The 14,439-nt window shown below is 57.7% G+C and overlaps 2 protein-coding genes across 5 annotated transcripts; one reads left to right on the forward strand and one right to left on the reverse strand.

The window, feature by feature from the left end:
* Positions 1-729: 729 nt before the first annotated feature.
* Positions 730-9,186, forward strand: LOC138729761 (multidrug and toxin extrusion protein 1-like). Its single transcript, XM_069874267.1, is given in 19 exon segments — positions 730-842; positions 845-936; positions 1,218-1,397; positions 1,730-1,831; positions 2,030-2,098; positions 2,347-2,495; positions 2,617-2,659; positions 2,777-2,821; positions 3,460-3,557; positions 3,812-3,909; positions 4,433-4,546; positions 4,669-4,736; positions 4,981-5,089; positions 5,269-5,344; positions 5,422-5,491; positions 5,813-5,945; positions 6,267-6,361; positions 7,287-7,434; positions 8,636-9,186. Coding segments are annotated over 19 exon segments (2,004 nt in total). The 5' UTR covers positions 730-748; the 3' UTR covers positions 8,857-9,186.
* Positions 9,187-9,350: 164 nt separating this feature from the next.
* On the reverse strand, positions 9,351-13,925 carry LOC138729762 (aldehyde dehydrogenase family 3 member A2-like). Of its 4 annotated transcripts, none has more exons than XM_069874270.1 (9): positions 13,465-13,916; positions 13,011-13,242; positions 12,535-12,916; positions 12,261-12,378; positions 11,998-12,139; positions 11,656-11,822; positions 11,348-11,447; positions 10,436-10,674; positions 9,351-9,634 (listed from the first exon to the last, which is right to left on the reverse strand). In XM_069874270.1, the coding sequence occupies exons 1-9, from the start codon at positions 13,627-13,629 to the stop codon at positions 9,569-9,571; spliced, it is 1,611 nt and encodes a 536-aa protein (XP_069730371.1). In that variant the 5' UTR covers positions 13,630-13,916; the 3' UTR covers positions 9,351-9,568. The 4 variants fall into 4 exon arrangements, with proteins under 4 accessions (XP_069730371.1, XP_069730373.1, XP_069730370.1 ...); XM_069874272.1 differs by lacking the exon at positions 9,351-9,634 and adding an exon at positions 9,662-10,172 and having other exon boundaries at positions 13,465-13,913; XM_069874269.1 differs by lacking the exon at positions 9,351-9,634 and having other exon boundaries at positions 10,259-10,674; positions 12,535-12,743; positions 12,831-12,916; positions 13,465-13,913.
* Positions 13,926-14,439: the final 514 nt, after the last annotated feature.

Below are 14,439 nucleotides of genomic sequence, written 5' to 3' on the forward strand. Positions count from 1 at the left end.
TGTCATGATACAAATCATAGAATCACTAGGTTGGAAAAGACCCATCGGATCATCGAGTCCAACCATTCCCATCAATCACTAACCCATGTCCCTCAGCGCCTTGTCCACCCGTCCCTTAAACCCCTCCAGGGAAGGGGACTCAACCCCCTCCCTGGGCAGCCTCTGCCAGGGACCAATGACCCTTTCCGTGAAAACTTTTTTCCTAATGTCCAGCCTGACCCTCCCCTGGTGGAGCTTGAGGCCATTCCCTCTCGTCCTGTCCCCTGTCCCTTGGGAGAAGAGCCCAGCTCCCTCCTCTCCACAGCCTCCTTTCAGGTAGTTGGAGAGAGCAATGAGGTCTCCCCTCAGCCCCCTCTTCTCCAGGAGGAGCCCCAGCGCTGCCTGCCTTCCCCTGCCCTCGGCGCTGAGCCCCTCAGGACCAGTCCCAGGCTCTTACCTGCAGTGAAGCCAGTGTCTCCTCCCTGCCACCCTGCAACTCTCCTGGCACTGTTTGCCTGCGGGGCAAAAAGAATAAAAGATGAGAATAAAAAGATGTGTGGGGTGGATGTGGCAGACCCCAACCTGCTCAGAGTCCCGGTAGTTTTGGGATTGGAGCCTGGGGAGAGATGGGAGGCTGCTTCTGCTCTGCGCCAGCACTGCGGCTCCTCTCCACCTCCGCTGCCAAGCGCACGCAGTGTTCTATATTTGGCCTGGCAGAGCAGCGCTCGTGAAACCTGACGCTGCCGCGCGAGGCTGACGGCTGGAGCCGATGGGGCCAGCTTGTCTTGGCCAACACCGGCCTGTGATGAGAGGGGCTGAGACAGGCAGCGGCCCCGCCACAGCCGGCAGCACCTCAGGGGAGACCACAACGCACCCACGAATCCTCCATCGCTGCTGGAAGAGGAGGACAACCCTCCAGCCCACGGGCTGGCGGAGCCAGAGCGAAGCAGGAGAGAGGTACGAGGGCTGGTGGGAATGATTTGGGAAGGCTCAGTCCCTCGCAGTAGGGCATTTGGGCTCCTCGGCGCTGCCCACAGCAGCACCTGGGACCCTTGATGCCCCCCCCAACCTGCTGCCTGCCCTTCCCATCACCACCCCGGCTGCCGGCAGCGAGGAGGACGTGATCGGCTCGCCTGGCCCCGGCTGAAGTTCACCCCACCTTGGTTACACATTGCTCACCCCAGCTGGGTGGTTTTAACAGAGCGTGGAGGAAGAGGGTTGTTTCACTCCCCTGGCAGAGCGGCAGCATGAAGCAGACGAACCTCCCCGAGGAGAAAGGCTTCAGCGAGGCCACGGCCACCGGCCAGCTCGATCTCACACCTGGCAGCCGTGAGAAGAAGTGCCCCTGGCTTCAGCGCCTGGTCCCGGAAAACTTCTGGGAGGATGTGAAGAAGCTACTGGTGCTGGCGGGCCCACTGGTAAGAACCTTGCGAGGAGACCACGGGTAAGAACCGTGCGAGGAGACCACTGGCATGTCGGGGTGGCTGTGACCACAGGCTGAGCCGCGGGCACCCCAAAGAGCCCAGCTGATGCAAGATCTCCAAGAGCTCCTGGAGAAGACAGACCCGGAGTGCTGCTAAATACTTGCAAGGGGGCTCAAAACCTCAGCTCAGCTTCACCTGACGTTCCCAGGGATTGTGTTCCTTGACTTGTCAGATGCACTCAGCTGAGTGCATACCTCCCATCCCGTGCTGTGCTCCCTTCAGCGCTGCTGTCTCTGATGTTCATCTTTCCTTTTACCTTCACTCAGATCCTGATCCAGCTGCTGATCTTCCTGATACACCTTGTCAGCTCCATATTCTGTGGCCACCTGGGCAAGGTCGAGCTGGCCTCCGTCACACTGGCCATCGCTGTAAGCATTCCAGGGGGCTGCTCCGGCGCTGGGTGCCAGCTCCCACGCACTAATGCTGGGACGTGATACGGGACGGAGGCAGATAAGGACAGAGGAAATTTCAGATTCTCGCTTTTCCTTTTAGCCCCTCCTCCCAACTACAAGTCTTAACTGCTTGCATTCTCTCTTTGGTTTTTGTTTTTTAACTCCTGTTTCCAGGTTATAAACGTAACTGCCGTCTCTGTAGGATACGGTTTGGCTTCAGCATGTGACACCTTGATATCACAGGTAGGTAGGAGATGCTGGCACTTGTCCTGGCTGCAGGGGGAGATCCAGCTGATGCTGATGCTGCAAGCCCCATCTGCACCTGCACCATGAGGAAGCTTGTCCCCCATAACAGGGATCTTTGTGCTCCTCTTGAAATACCAAATACTTCCTGGGCAGTCTCCAGGACGCTCAGGGCTGCTCCACGCTCCACGGGGTCCCCATCCTCCCAGTACCAGCGTAGCGGAGCTCACCCCGCTCTCACCTTGCAGACCTACGGCAGCAAGAACCTGCTGCGCGTGGGGGTGATCCTGCAGCGCGCCATTCTCATCCTCCTGCTCTGCTGCTTCCCCTGCTGCGCCATCCTCATCAACATCGAGCAGCTCCTGCTCCTCATCCGCCAGGACCCCGAGGTGTCCAGGTCAGGTGGCCCCGTGGCCCGAATGCCGCTGCCTCGTTCCTCCCCAGCGTGTGGGGCTGCAAGAGAGGGAAGAGCTGTGCCTGTGCCCCCTTGGCTGACCATGCCCCTCGTGTCCCCTCAGGTTAACCCAGCGTTACGTGATGGCGTTTGTCCCCGCTCTCCCGGTGAGTCCATGTAGGCACCCTGAGTGCTGGCCATGCACGGTTGTTTCCATCCTGCTCTTGTTTCCCACAGCTCCTGCTCACCTTTGGTCTCATCTCATCCACTCATTTCCTTTTCAGGCAGTTTTTCTGTATAGCCTGGAGACAAAATACCTGCAAAACCAGGTGGGTCCCACAGCCCTTCCGCCCATGGAAGGTCAGCCCCAGCTGAGGGCTCTACCTAACCACGCACGCAGGGTTTTTCACGCTCACCGTTCCTGGTAGCGAGGCAGCATTTATCATAGAATCATAGAACCATCAGGTTGGAGAAGACCCACTGGATCATCGAGTCCAACCATCCCCATCAATCACTAACCCATGTCCCTCAGCACCTCGTCCACCCGTCCCTTAAACCCCTCCAGGGAAGGGGACTCAACCCCCTCCCTGGGCAGCCTCTGCCAGGGACCAATCACCCTTTCTGTGAAAAATTTTTTCCTAATATTCAGCCTGAACCTCCCCTGGTGGAGCTCGAGGCCATTCCCTCTTGTCCTGTCCCCTGTCACTTCTCCCTACGACCACCAAGGTGCCTTGGAGATCACCCCATACCACAGCCAGTTGTATCCATCTGCCTGATGGACTCCCCTTCACACTTCCCTGCGTCAGGGATTTACCTCCAACACACTCATTTTCCAAGCAGGCAACATCATCTGAAGTGTAATTTTCATCTGGAAAAGCTGCCGAGTGCGGGGCTGGCAAAGACCTTCGCACTGCTCTCCCAGAGCTTTTGCAAAGACGCCGCGGTCCCCATCCCCTTCTCTTTGCAGATGATCATGTGGCCGCTGGTGCTGAGCGGGGTGGTCGGCAACATCGTCAACGTGATCGCAAACTGCATCTTCCTCTACGTGCTCCACTTTGGCATCACGTGAGTAAGTCCCCTCCATCCCACGGAGGGGACAACACGACACAGAATCACTAGGTTGGAAAAGACCCACTGGATCATCGAGTCCAACCATTCCTATCAATCCAACCATTCCTACCAAGACACCTTGAAATGGCGAGGGACTTTTCACGGCTGTCGGCACCACCATGGGGGCACAGCGGGATGTTACGGTCCAGCATCCCGAGGCCAGAGAGACACGAGCAGGATGCTGATAACTTCTCTCATTTCCTTTGCAGGGGCTCTGCCTGGGCCAACACCGTTGCTCAGTATTCACAAACCATTTTCTTGTTCCTGTATATTATAGGCAGGAAACTTCACGTGAAGACCTGGGGAGGTAAGGGCATCTCCTTCCAGTTCCTGATTTACTACGCGAGTATTCATGAATCTTCCACCATTCCATCAAGTGATTTCTGTTAGTCCTGACAGTGAAACATTAACCCCCTCCTGGTAAAGCCCCGGGGAGCGGTGCTGCTCCGGTGGCAGCACGTCACGCGCAAGCGTTGGCAAAGCACCGTGCCAGGCAGGAAACATTAATTCTGGAGAAATGAAACTTTCTGCTGAGGCTTTGTACAGTTCGGCCCCAAAGCTGGATGAGCACAGACGTAAGCATGAGGTTGTCCTTAGACACTCTGCTCCGGGATGGATGAGCTGAGGGTTGCATCGCTCTGGCTCACAGGATAACATCAGCAGATCTTGTACGTCTACTCTCTGCTGCTGGAGAGCATATGGAGCTGAGGAGCGTTGCCTTTGGTGGCTCTGAAAACAGCAGCAGTGTCTCCAGCTGCCTCCAGTGCTCTCAAGGATGCAATACATGACACGTCTGGTCCTTCATCAGGTTATATTTCTCCTCTTCACAGGCTGGTCCAGCGAGTGCCTGCTGGAGTGGGACAGCTTCATCTCCCTGGCTATCCCCAGCATGCTCATGATTTGCATCGAGTGGTGGACCTACGAGATTGGGAGCTTCTTGATAGGTCAGTGGAGAGGGGGAGCTGCAAAGAGGTGGACAGGGTGTGACCTAGAGCGGCATCACAGGGCTGAGAGCAGCTCTCTGCTGGGCGCCTACACCCAGTGTGGATGCTTCCCTCTCCCCCAGGCCTGCTGAGCGTCGTAGAGCTCTCCGCCCAGTCCATCATCTACGAGGTGTCCGTCGTTGCTTTCATGGTAAGGGTTATTTCCAATCAGGGACAAGCCAGTACAAACACCCAGCAGAAAAATCAGCTCAGGCAAATCCTGGTTTTCCCTCTCTGCGCTTAAGCCTCTCCCTGCTCCTGCCTATCCCTCCTACGAAGACGTTTTAAATAAAACCCTTAATGCCATCCCCCTCCTTGCTGGATGGTGACTCTGCCATTGCTGTGATGGCCCCGTTACCTGGATGCACACCTGAGCCTCTTCCCTGTGGTCACAGATCCCCTTGGGGCTCGGCACTGCTGCCAGTGTGCAGGTGGGGAACGCGCTGGGTGCCGGTGACTTCGAGACAGCCAAGAGATCCTCGTCCACCAGCCTAATCTGCACAGGTCAGGCCACCCCAGCACCCGGGAGCCTTTGCTGGCGCTGCCACGCGGCACAGCAGGAGGAGCGAGTGTTCGCAGTGCTCTCCCTGGGCCACAAACCCACGTCCCCTCTTGTCCCTTTGGCTGCACCTGAGCTCCCTGTCGCAGTCAAGCTGGGCGCAGTGCTTCGCTTTGTTTTTCAGGGGCGTTTTGCATCGCCGTGGGGGTCATTTTAGCTGCCACGAAGGACGTGCTGGGATACATCTTCACCAGCGACAAGTGAGTGCCCCCAGCTCCTGAACTCGGTGGATGAGGTTGACTCCTAAAAGCAACCGTTGGCACTTCTCTGTCCCCAGGGAGATCGTTGACTTGGTGGCCTGGGTCATGCCGGTCTACATTGTCTTCCACTTGTTTGAAGCCACGTGTGTAAGTCCTCGGGGATGCTGCTACACTTTCAATAGGGAATCTTGGTGCTGAGCAGCAGCAGCGTGGATCAGTGGGGGGAGCATCAACCAGGCTGCGGGTGGGCACCAGCGCGTGCTCTGGGACCCCGCGAAGCTCCTGGCGTCACCTCCTAGAAGCACCGAGTGCAGAAAGAGATGCCAACCCGTGGGATGAGGCAGGGACGCAGAAATAACCAGGTGGAGATGGGGAGCTGCTTGATCGCCAGGCTGGTTCCTTGGTCTCAAATAGAGCCAAAGAGATGGTCCCAGCCCCGACCGCAGCCTCTCTCCCTCTCCTCGGCAGGGTGCCTGCAGCGGGGTGCTGAGAGGCATAGGGAAGCAGAAATTCGGAGCCATCCTCAACACCGTGGCCTACTACGGCATCGGCCTGCCCCTGGGAGCCGTGCTGCTCTTTGTGGTCAAGATTGGCGTCATAGGTACTGACCGCGGGGCCGCGGCTCCCCCAGCCCCATCAGTGGTTCACCACGACCTCCCGCCTGGCTCCGCGGGGCTGCTGGGAGCGGGCTCGCTGCGGGGACCCAGGGTGGCCCCCACGTCAACTAAGAGCCTTTAACGGCCCTGGGAACAAAGCAACCGCTGCCAGGTCTGCCAGGCAGCAGGCGCCCACAGCCACCCCATCCCTACATCCCCGCTGACCTCCGTGACGTGCCCTTTCTTGACTCGCTGTCCCGAGGCGCCGTCTCGGCTGGGTTTGCTCTGGCCGCAGCACCCGGTTGACGCCGGCGTGCCTCCCGCAGGCCTGTGGCTCAGCATGCTGGTCTGCGTCTCCCTCCTCTGCACGTGCTTCGTCGCCTACATCGCCCGCATGGACTGGAAGAAGGCAGCCGAGGAGGTAACCCACGTTGGCTGGGATCTCCGTGGGATGAAACGGCATCACGGGCTCCATCCCACGGGCCAGCGCTGCCCAGGGCTGTCCCTCCAGCGTCCCCGGCAAAAGCCAGGGCTCCCAGGGCTGGGGTCACAGCCCTGCACTCAGCTCCTACCCACATAGCCACTCAACACTGTGCACCTTGAATCCTGGGGTCGGTTCTGGGCCCCTCCCCACAAGAAGGATGTTGAGGGGCTGGAGCGAGTCCAGAGAAGAGCAACGAAGCTGGGGAAGGGGCTGGAGAACAGGCCTTATGAGGAACGGCTGAGAGAGCTGGGGGTGTTTAGCCTGGAGAAGAGGAGGCTGAGGGGAGACCTCATTGCTCTCTCCAGCTCCCTGAGAGGAGGTTGTGGAGAGGAGGGAGCTGGGCTCTTCTCCCAAGGGACAGGGGACAGGACGAGAGGGAATGGCCTCAAGCCCCACCAGGGGAGGGTCAGGCTGGGCATAAGGAAAAAATTTTTCACAGAAAGGGTGATTGGTCCCTGTCTGAGGCTGCCCAGGGAGGGGGTTGAGTCCCCTTCCCTGGAGGGGTTTAAGGGACGGGTGGACGAGGTGCTGAGGGACGTGGGTTAGTGATTGATGGGAATGGTTGGACTCGATGATCCGATGGGTCCTTTCCAACCGAGTGATTCTATGATTCAACAGCCTCAAAGTTTCCCTCTGCACCTTGTGTCACCCTTGGTTGAGGGACATGAAGCACAAAGCAGATGGGGTGACTGAAGCCACCTCAGCTTGGCAGCCCTGAGCATCACCTCGTACCCCAGCAGCTCCCGGGTTTTCACCAGCCAGCACCTTTCAGCTACACAGAGACCTTTCCAGGCAGATGAACCCCACAAGAGGCAACGCGTTGGCACGCTCCTGCCTAAACCCAGCATGTTCCTTCCCCCAGGCTCAACGCCGGGCAGGAGTGACCCAGCCACCACCGGAGGAGCCAAACTCAGGTCCCGAACCCTCCTCCAAGGATCTTCCCTCCGGTGCAGGGCCAGCCCCACTGCCCCACGCTTACCCCCCTGTCACAGCCGTGCGGGGCTGCGTAGGTACGGCCAGAAGCTGGGTTTGATGGGATGGGGGAGCTGGGCCCTGCATGCAGTGGTGGCTTTGGGTTCAGGAACAAGCCCACAAAATGGAGGGTAGGGAGGCTCCAAAGGGATCTGAACAGGCTGGACCGCTGGGCTGAGACCAATGGCAGGAGGTTTAACAAGGCCAAATGCCGGGTCCTGCACTTGGGGAACAACAACCCTGGGCAGCTACAGACTAGGAGAAGCCTGGCTGGAAAGCTGCTTGGAGGAGAGGGACCTGGGGGTGTTGGTTGAACACGAGCCAGCAGGGGCCCAGGTGGCCAAGAAGGCCAAGGGCATCTTGGCTTGGATCAGAAAAGGCGTGGCCAGCAGGTCCAGGGAGGTTCTTCTCCCTCTGGACTCGGCCCTGGGGAGACCGCTCCTCAAATCCTGTGTTCAGTTCTGGGCCCCTCACCACAAGAAGGATGTTGAGGCTCTGGAGCGAGTCCAGAGAAGAGCAACAAAGCTGGTGAAGGGGCTGGAGAACAGGTCTGATGAGGAACGGCTGAGAGAGCTGGGGGTGTTTAGCCTGGAGAAGAGGAGGCTGAGGGGAGACCTCATTGCTCTCTACAACTACCTGAAAGGAGGTTGTGGGGAGGAGGGAGCTGGGCTCTTCTCCCCAGTGACAGGGGACAGGACGAGAGGGAATGGCCTCAAGCTCCGCCAGGGGAGGTTTTGACTGGACATTAGGAAAAAACTTTTCATGGAAAAGGTGATTGGTCCCTGGCAGAGGCTGCCCAGGGAGGGGGTTGAGTCCCCTTCCCTGGAGGGGTTTAAGGGACGGGTGGACGAGGCGCTGAGGCACATGGTTTAGTGATTGATGGGAATGGTTGGACTCAATGATCCAGTGGGTCTTTTCCAACCTGGTGATTCTGATTCTATGAAAATAGGGGTCAGCATAGTGCTGGTGATGCCCTCAGATACCTGGAAAACAAGAATTAAAAGGGTGGGCTCAGAAGGGTGACAGAGGCAGGCGGAGGGAGGATTACCTGGAAGGACGCAGCATCCTGGGCAGCTCTCACCTTGTAGATGCTGGGTCCCACCAAAGCTCCGCTAAGGGCAGGGATCTCCATGCTCTGGGCTGATCCTTACACACTTTCAGACCTCAGACAAAGCCCTCCCAAGAAACCCCTCAACCCTCTCAAAAGCCCTCAGCGACACTGCCTCATTCTCCTTGCAGCGGGAGTGGACGCGCAGAACGGCATCGTGCTCACAGGCATCACCAGGATGGAAGGACCAACGTACCAGCTGGAGCCTCAAGAAGCCACACTTGCCACGTCCTCTCTGGCCACTGCCATGACCCCCAGGGAGCTGATGATCCGGCGCGGGCTGGCGGTGGCCGCAGCCATCGCAGTATTTGCCCTCGGCATCGTCATAAAGCTGACAACCAGCATAAATTGACTCCCCCCAGGGACTGTGGGGACTTTGTTCTGGGGGCACAAGCACCTCCTGATCGACACAGAAAGCACAGACTGGCCAGTGAGACAATCCAGCACTCGCCTGAACCATGGGAGCCAAAAGGCCCTGTCAGTGTTTGGCAGCATCTGCCTGGCCACCACTCTGGAAAGGGCTCTCCGGCTGCTCCAGAACCCAAAAAGCTGCTCTGGGCTGCCCAGCGCACACTGAGCGCGTGGGTCACCCCTCCAGCCCACATTGCCAGCTATCACCCACGACCTGGAGCCCAGCAGAGCCCAGTGCACACCGCTGCTCGCTGACAAATGCCAAATAAAGAATAAACCCAGCTGGACCTGGCCAGTCTCTTTTGGGTGGAGGTTGAGGGCAGGGCTCGGGCAGGACAAGATCCAGCGCTGGGGGCTGCAGCCTGTGTGGGAATCGGGGTCACATGCATCTTGCTCAGGTGTCCTTCATGGTAAAACAAAGGTTTTATTCAGCAAGGTCAGCTTCCAGTTATAAGTTTGGGGGCAAAGGAGTACCAGTAAACCAATAAAAAGAATAAAAAGTGGAAATTCAATTACAGATGAGCTGGCTGGCTGCTTTGGCCAAGGGCTCTCCCAGACCTGGGGCTCTGGTTGCAGCGATGTTGGCCCCAAATTCAGTGCACCAGTGATGGTCCACAGCGCTCCTCAAGCCCCTGGAGCAGCGTGGCCACAGCTCAGAAAGCCTTTGCTGTCACCTCAGGCAGCCTTTGCACACCTCGGATGGCTAGAGGTGGTTTCCCCTGCAATAAGACATCACCGGTTCAGTCGTGAGTCCTTTCAAGCATGGGATGTTGCGGCTTCTCAACGTTTCTTTCCCTCTGTTCTGGACAGGCTGCTGGGGACAACCAGCCTGGACTGTCCCCATGAGCAAGACCCACGTTTTGTTAGGATTATTACTGGTATAGAATCATAGAATGGTTTGGATTGGAAGGGACCTTAAAGATCATCCAGTTCCAACCCCCTACCACGGGCAGGGGCACCTCCCACTATGTATGAGAGATTTCTGCGGGGATCACCGAGGTGTTACATAGATAACAGGCTCAGTAACCACTGACTTTGTTTTGATACCCTTGTGACAATCGATTTCGCCTGTTTCCACGAACTTTTAGATAGCTCCTGCCTGCAAAGCAGGGCAGATGCTGCCTCCTTCTATCTATCTGTGCTGAGGCATCACCAACAGTGTAGGGTTGATTCGGTTCCTGTGTTTCAGCAGAAGGTGGAGCCTTCACCTTGGGGCTTCTCTGCTCTAGATAAGTTTCATTTCCTTCTGGCTCTTGCCTTGGAAGAAAAGAGATTGCAGCAAAAAGTAGTTCAGCACTAGGACTGCAGGGCATGAGTGGTGGGATACAGGCCCGGTGTGCTGCTGATCACCCCTCTCGTTAGAGGGACACCATCCAGAGAGGCACAGAAACAAGGCTGAGTCCCACAGGGAGGAAGCAGAGCCCAAGGCAATGGGGTGATGGAGTCTGAGACCAGGAGGGGCTCAAGGGACAGAGCTGGGAGCACACACTCAATGAGGACAGCAGAGACCCAAAGCTCACCTTTGCCACCACCAGCGCTGCCACAACCCCCAGCAGGGCCAAGATGATCAGTCCCACTCTGCCCTTGTTAAACCGCTTCAAGAGGAAGAGCTTGGCCCAATCCACCTTCTTCTGGCTGGCAGGTGGGTACCGGAGTTTGTTCATACCCTCCATCCTCAGGTCCTTGATCAGGCAGGTGCGGCGGTGGGAGAAGGTCTCAAAGCTGTGTTTGCCGTGGTAGGAGCCCATCCCGCTGTTACCTGAGACAGGTCACCGTGCATAATAGCGGCATTTCTAAAATTCCGTTTGGCAGCCCCCAGGACACAGGGAAAGCTTAGCTGCGGTTCTTCTCACACCTGGAGCGGCTGCTCTGCTCCCCAAGGGCAGAGAAGCAAGGAACAGCTAAGTGAGGACCTGCTCGATGCCTTGGACTGGTGAGCAGGCTGGTTGTGTGCATCCACCTTGAACGTTAACGGCACCAGCCCTCTCCCCGCCAGGGCCAGTCCTGCTTCTCCCACAAAATCTACACTGAGGTTGGGGACAGGGGCTGTTACTTCAAGCAGTGAGACATAAGAACAACGTGTCATGAGAAACACCCAAGACCTCAGTCCTCTACCCACAGCCGGGTTGTCTCTGCCACAAAGCCATGAGCCTGATTTTGACCGTGGAAACTCAAGCAGCCGCTTGGCCACAGGCAACTTCATCCGACCCCTCGGAGCTGCGACAGATGTGCCAGAGGGTTTTCCTCTCCCACTAGCACTAACGCTGCTCCAACTACCAAATACGCTTTTTCTACAAAGGAACCCACAAGTGAAAATAATATTAATGGGAAATTGCAGCTGAAAGTTCCTGAGCTGCCAAAGAGGCACAATGGGGTCAGAGGCTGCTGCTGGGAGACTGAAATCAGGGGAATGGGGTGGAGCAGGGACTTACCCACACCACCAAAGGGCAGATCTGGAACCAAAGAGTGCATGAGGACATCGTTGACTGTCACGCCGCCGCTGGAGGTCTCTGATATCATCCAATTGATCAGCTACCCAGAAGGAGAGATGGTAAAGAACAGAGGGAAATCGAGACAGGCCACACACACCATGGCATTTACCAGAGCAGGGGGTGTTAAGGCAACGCTCGCATCCCCCTTTGTTAGGGTATCATTTTAAAAAAAGTAAAAGGTATCACTTTAACTACATTAATCATGAAAGATCACATGGCACCAAAGAGGAAATTCAGCCCAGACCCACCTTCTTGTTGTTGGAGAACACATACAGGGCCAGGGGCTTCTCCCGACTGTTGATAAACTCAATGGCTTCGTCTACGCTCTTCATGGTCAGTATGGGGAGGACCGGCCCAAAGATCTCCTCCTCCATCACCTTTGACTCCGGAGAAACATCAGTGAGGATCGTTGGGGCTACGGCAAACAGGACATGGGGTGAGCGGGATGGAAGACGCGGTCTATCACAGGACCTGCTTGCATCGACACACACCAAGCAAGTCACAGACACTCCCAGGCCCCAGAAGGAACCTGCTCCCACAGCAGAAGGGTCCACCCTCTGCCATCCCACCCCAGGAGCCAACAGAAGCACCTATGAAGCAGGAGGCCTCATCAGTCTCTCCCCCATGAGCAATCTTCTGCCCTTCCAGCAGGCCCAGGATCCTCTGGAAGTGACGCTTGTTGACAATCCTCTCGTAATCCGGAGACGACTTCACGTCTTCCCCATAGAATTCCTACCAGAGGGCACAGCAGAACCAAAACAGCTCAACACAGCGCTCGAGGCTTACAGCTCCGGCAACCCAGACCTTGGCTGTATGGGGGCAAATCCCACAGCACAAAGAACTCAACACCCACCTTCAGAGTCGCCTTGATGTTGTCCACCACCTGGCTCTGGATGGACGGGTCGCAGAGGATGTAGTCCGGGGCGATGCAGGTTTGCCCACAGTTCATGTACTTCCCCCACGTTATCCGCCTACAAGAGAAGGGGAGATGGTTTCTCCGTGGTCAGCCCCTTCCCGACAACACCTGAGTGACACCCGCAGTCTGGGGACAACAACCCAGAGATGTCCCCCTGCCCCATGGATCCCTGCCCCACTGCTGAGCCCCCCAAGGGCTTCAACGGCCTGACCTGCAGGCGACGGCCAGGTCACAGTCCTTGTCGATGTAGCAGGGGCTCTTCCCGCCCAGCCCCAGGGTGACGGGCGTCAGGTGCTTGGCAGCCGCTGCCATCACGATTTTGCCGACTGCGGAGTTGCCGGTGTAGAGGATGTGATCAAATCTCTGCTCCAGCAGCTCTGTGGTCTCGGCTGCCCCCCCAGTGACGATGGGGTACAGCTCCTGCGGGGCGAGGGTGTTGGGGTCACCCCAACCCAGTGCATCCAAGCAGCACAGAGAAACCCAGGAGGGATGCGGGGCCACACTCACCCGGTCGATGTACTGGGGGAGGAGATCAGCCACCAGCTGAGCCGTGTTCTCGCTGATCTCCGATGGCTTCACCACCACAGCATTGCCTGCGACACAAACCCAGCACGGCCACTGAGCCCTCGTGCTCCTCTCCTGCCTCCCACAGCCCCCACAAGGGACAGGACTGCGTTGAGTCCTTACCAGCTGCGATGGCCCCGATCAAAGGCTGCATGACCAGGATAAAAGGGTAGCTCCAGGCCCCGATGACCAGCACCACCCCCAGTGGCTCTGGGTGGGTGTAGACCTCATCCCGCATGGTCATCATCTCCCTCTCCAGAGGCTGAGGAGCCGCCCAGGATGGCAGCTTGTCCATGGCCAGGGCGAGCTCCCCCAGCACACTCAGGATCTCATGGCTGTACGCGTTGGGCCCACACTGCAACGACAGGGAGCTTGGAGAGGGGACTCACCTTCTGCACCCACCACAGCAGCCTGGGGAGTCAGGGAAAAGTCATCCAGGAGCCTCAGCAGAAGCCATCTGGCATGGAAAAGGCAGCCCTGAGCTGTCCCCCTTTCCCTCAGGGCCGAGCACCCTCCACACACACACACACACACACACACACACGGCGCAAGGGAGAAGCCTCCCACCAACCCAGACCTTGTGCAGATCCGCCTTGATGGCTGCCAGGATCTCCTTCTCCTTCTCTTGCACCATCCGCTCCAGAGCCTTCAGCTGCCGCAGCCTGAACTCCAGCGGGCGAGACCGGCCAGAGTTGAAGGCAGCTCTCGCCCTCCCAACGATCTCCTGCACGTTCTTCTCCATGGCTGCTCAGCGCTGCGGGGACAGAGCAGCGACACCCAGCTCCCTACGGGGCCATCGAGGGCTGCTCAGCCCGGGGACCCTCAGCGTGGGGAGTCTCCAAGGTTGGGAGACGTTCTCCTTCTCTGGGCGGCCTCCTGAGGCAGCTGCTCAGGGCTCCTGTCCTACCTGCCCCGGCTCCACCAGGGGAGGGCAGCTCTCAGCATCTCGGGATGGCTGAGAGATCCTGTTCTGCGGGTGCTTTCTCCTGCCTTTAAACCCCCAGCCACCCTACCTTGCGCTCTCAGGGACGCTCTGGGGGAACCAAAACATGGAGATGACCGTGGCCTCAGTGGGCAGCTGGCTGGAAGCAGAGCTGTGTGCCCAGAGCCAGCCTGCACCCATCTCCCCTCTAACTGCAAGGCCCTCACGTGGCATTGAAGAAACACGACAAAAATGAGGGGAAACCTCATTGCTCTCTCCAACTCCCTGAGAGGAGGTTGTGGAGAGGAGGGAGCTGGGCTCTTCTCCCCAGTGACAGGAGACAGGACGAGAGGGAATGGCCTCAAGCTCCACCAGGGGAGGGTCAGGCTGGACATTAGGAAAAAATTTTTCACAGAAAGGGTGATTGGTCCCTGTCCGAGGCTGCCCAGGGAGGGGGTTGAGTCCCCTTCCCTGGAGGGGTTTAAGGGACGGGTGGACGAGGTGCTGAGGGACATGGGTTAGTGATTGATGGGAATGGTTGGACTCGATGATCCTGTGAGTCTTTTCCAACGTGGTGATTCTATGATTCTATGAAAATGTTGTAGAGGTTTCATCCTACTTCCCAAGAAC

Source organism: Phaenicophaeus curvirostris, chromosome 21, assembly GCF_032191515.1.
Source record: "Phaenicophaeus curvirostris isolate KB17595 chromosome 21, BPBGC_Pcur_1.0, whole genome shotgun sequence".
Taxonomy (NCBI): Eukaryota; Metazoa; Chordata; class Aves; order Cuculiformes; family Cuculidae; genus Phaenicophaeus; species Phaenicophaeus curvirostris.